Source organism: Buceros rhinoceros, unplaced genomic scaffold, assembly GCF_000710305.1.
Source record: "Buceros rhinoceros silvestris isolate BGI_N320 unplaced genomic scaffold, ASM71030v1 scaffold21137, whole genome shotgun sequence".
In the NCBI taxonomy this organism is placed as follows: Eukaryota; Metazoa; Chordata; class Aves; order Bucerotiformes; family Bucerotidae; genus Buceros; species Buceros rhinoceros.
In genome coordinates, this window is record NW_010420699.1 from 3,639 (window position 1) to 5,260 (window position 1,622).

The following is a 1,622-nucleotide window of genomic DNA, read 5'->3' on the forward strand; positions in this document are numbered from 1 at the left end:
TGGAGCTGAGACCCTCTTGCCTTCAGTGCCGGTGGGCAGCACCAGCCCGGCAGCATGAGGACAGCAGTCCCTCTCTTGCCCCTCAGCATGTGGAGTGGAAAATCGCAGCATGGAGCCAGAGTCTAGCTTTTTTTAAAAAAAAACAAACCAACATGATTTGCGTATTTGTGGGTGGGTTTTTAAATTAATTTATGTTGAAAGAAATTATAAAAGTGAACCTGCTGGTGAGCTCAGTGCAAGCAGCTGCAGGCAGGGAGGTCCCCGGGGTGTGATGGCCAGAACCACGGGGGCAGCTGGATGCCAGCTCCCCCGAATGCCCAGCCTTTGTAACCCACATCTAGCAGCTTAACACCGCCTCGACACCAGGGACCTTGCCGCTGGCGGTTCTAGGAGCGGGGTTTGGAAGTGTGTGACACGAGGCTGGGAGGGGACGACGTGCCTGAGGATGCAGCAGAATCTGGCTGCTCGCCCTGGGCCGGCGAGGTGAGCTGCGGGGTGGACCCTGTGCCAAGCCTGGGCTGCCAGCCAAGCTCTCCACAGCCCCTGCAGACAGAGCCCTTCCCAGGGCTTTGCTGTGGCTGGGGGCAGGCAGAGCTGCAGTGGGCAGCTCCCCTGTGCCAGACTTCAGCTGACAAGTAACAGCATCCACAAGCCTCTTGCACCGTAATACAAGGAATATGCCAGGCGGAGCAGCCACGACCCCTGAAAGGGAAGAGCCTTGTGGATCTCTTGGCACGCTGCTACTTGCTGAGGTCGCAGCCTTTTCAACACCTCCTCATAGCAAAGGGATTGCTGGGGGGTGTGTTACAGGTAGGGAGGAGGTGAACCCAGGAGCTGCCGAATGCAGGTGTAATTATTTGGGGGGCTCAGGGCTGAAGCCGGGCATTTTGGGTCAGTGTAATCAGGCCAGATACAGGGAAGGGTGGAAGAACGAACGGAAACAAGATGATCTTCTGTTACGCTTAAAGTAAGTGGAACAGGAGACCTTCACTTGCCGTTTTGCTTTCACCATGGGGGTAGTGGGGTGGTGGTGGGGATTGCTGCCCTGCCTGGAGCCTGCAGCTCTGCTCTGGTGCCTGGGGAGCTTGTGCCTTCCGGGACCCCAGTCCTCTCCCTCTGAACCATCACAGGCTGCCGTGGCCCCTGTACACCCCATCCCCTTCGGGCAAGCAGAAAGCACAGTGATGGGCAACACCGGGGCAGAATCACGACACCCCTGAGCTCCCTCGGCAGTGCTGAAATCCAAGTTTCATCTCTCTGCTGAAAAAGCCCCTGGTCCCCCAGAACCCCATCACGCAGCCCCAGCGCCCAATGCAGGACCCACAGGCAGGACCCCCCTGTGCCCCACTTACGGCTCTCGCACTTCTGGCCCGTCCAGCCGGGCTGGCAGAGGCAGTGGCCGTTGTGGCGGTCGCAGAGCCCCCCATGACGGCACTCGCAGCGCTGCCGGCAGCCTGCCCCGTGCTGGCCCTGTGCGCAGGCTGGAGGAGGCACATGGTGAAACGCTGCCCCGACAGGCACCCCCCAAACCCTTGCACCAGCAGCGGGCACATCACCCCCAGCCTCTGGAGGAAAACCAGTCCAAAACAGGACCAGTTTGTGGCAGAGCCTGTTTCCCAGCA

The 1,622-nt window shown here is 59.7% G+C and overlaps 1 protein-coding gene across 1 annotated transcript in view; it reads right to left on the minus strand.

Annotated features, from left to right (window-relative positions):
* The window catches only part of LOC104496311 (multiple epidermal growth factor-like domains protein 6), a gene marked incomplete at both ends in the record, with an annotated part of 7,751 nt that overhangs the window by 3,504 nt on the left and 2,625 nt on the right, over window positions 1-1,622 (minus strand). Inside the window, 1 exon segment of the mRNA XM_010139401.1 lies at window positions 1,353-1,481. Within this exon segment, the coding sequence (XP_010137703.1) occupies window positions 1,353-1,481 (129 nt within the window).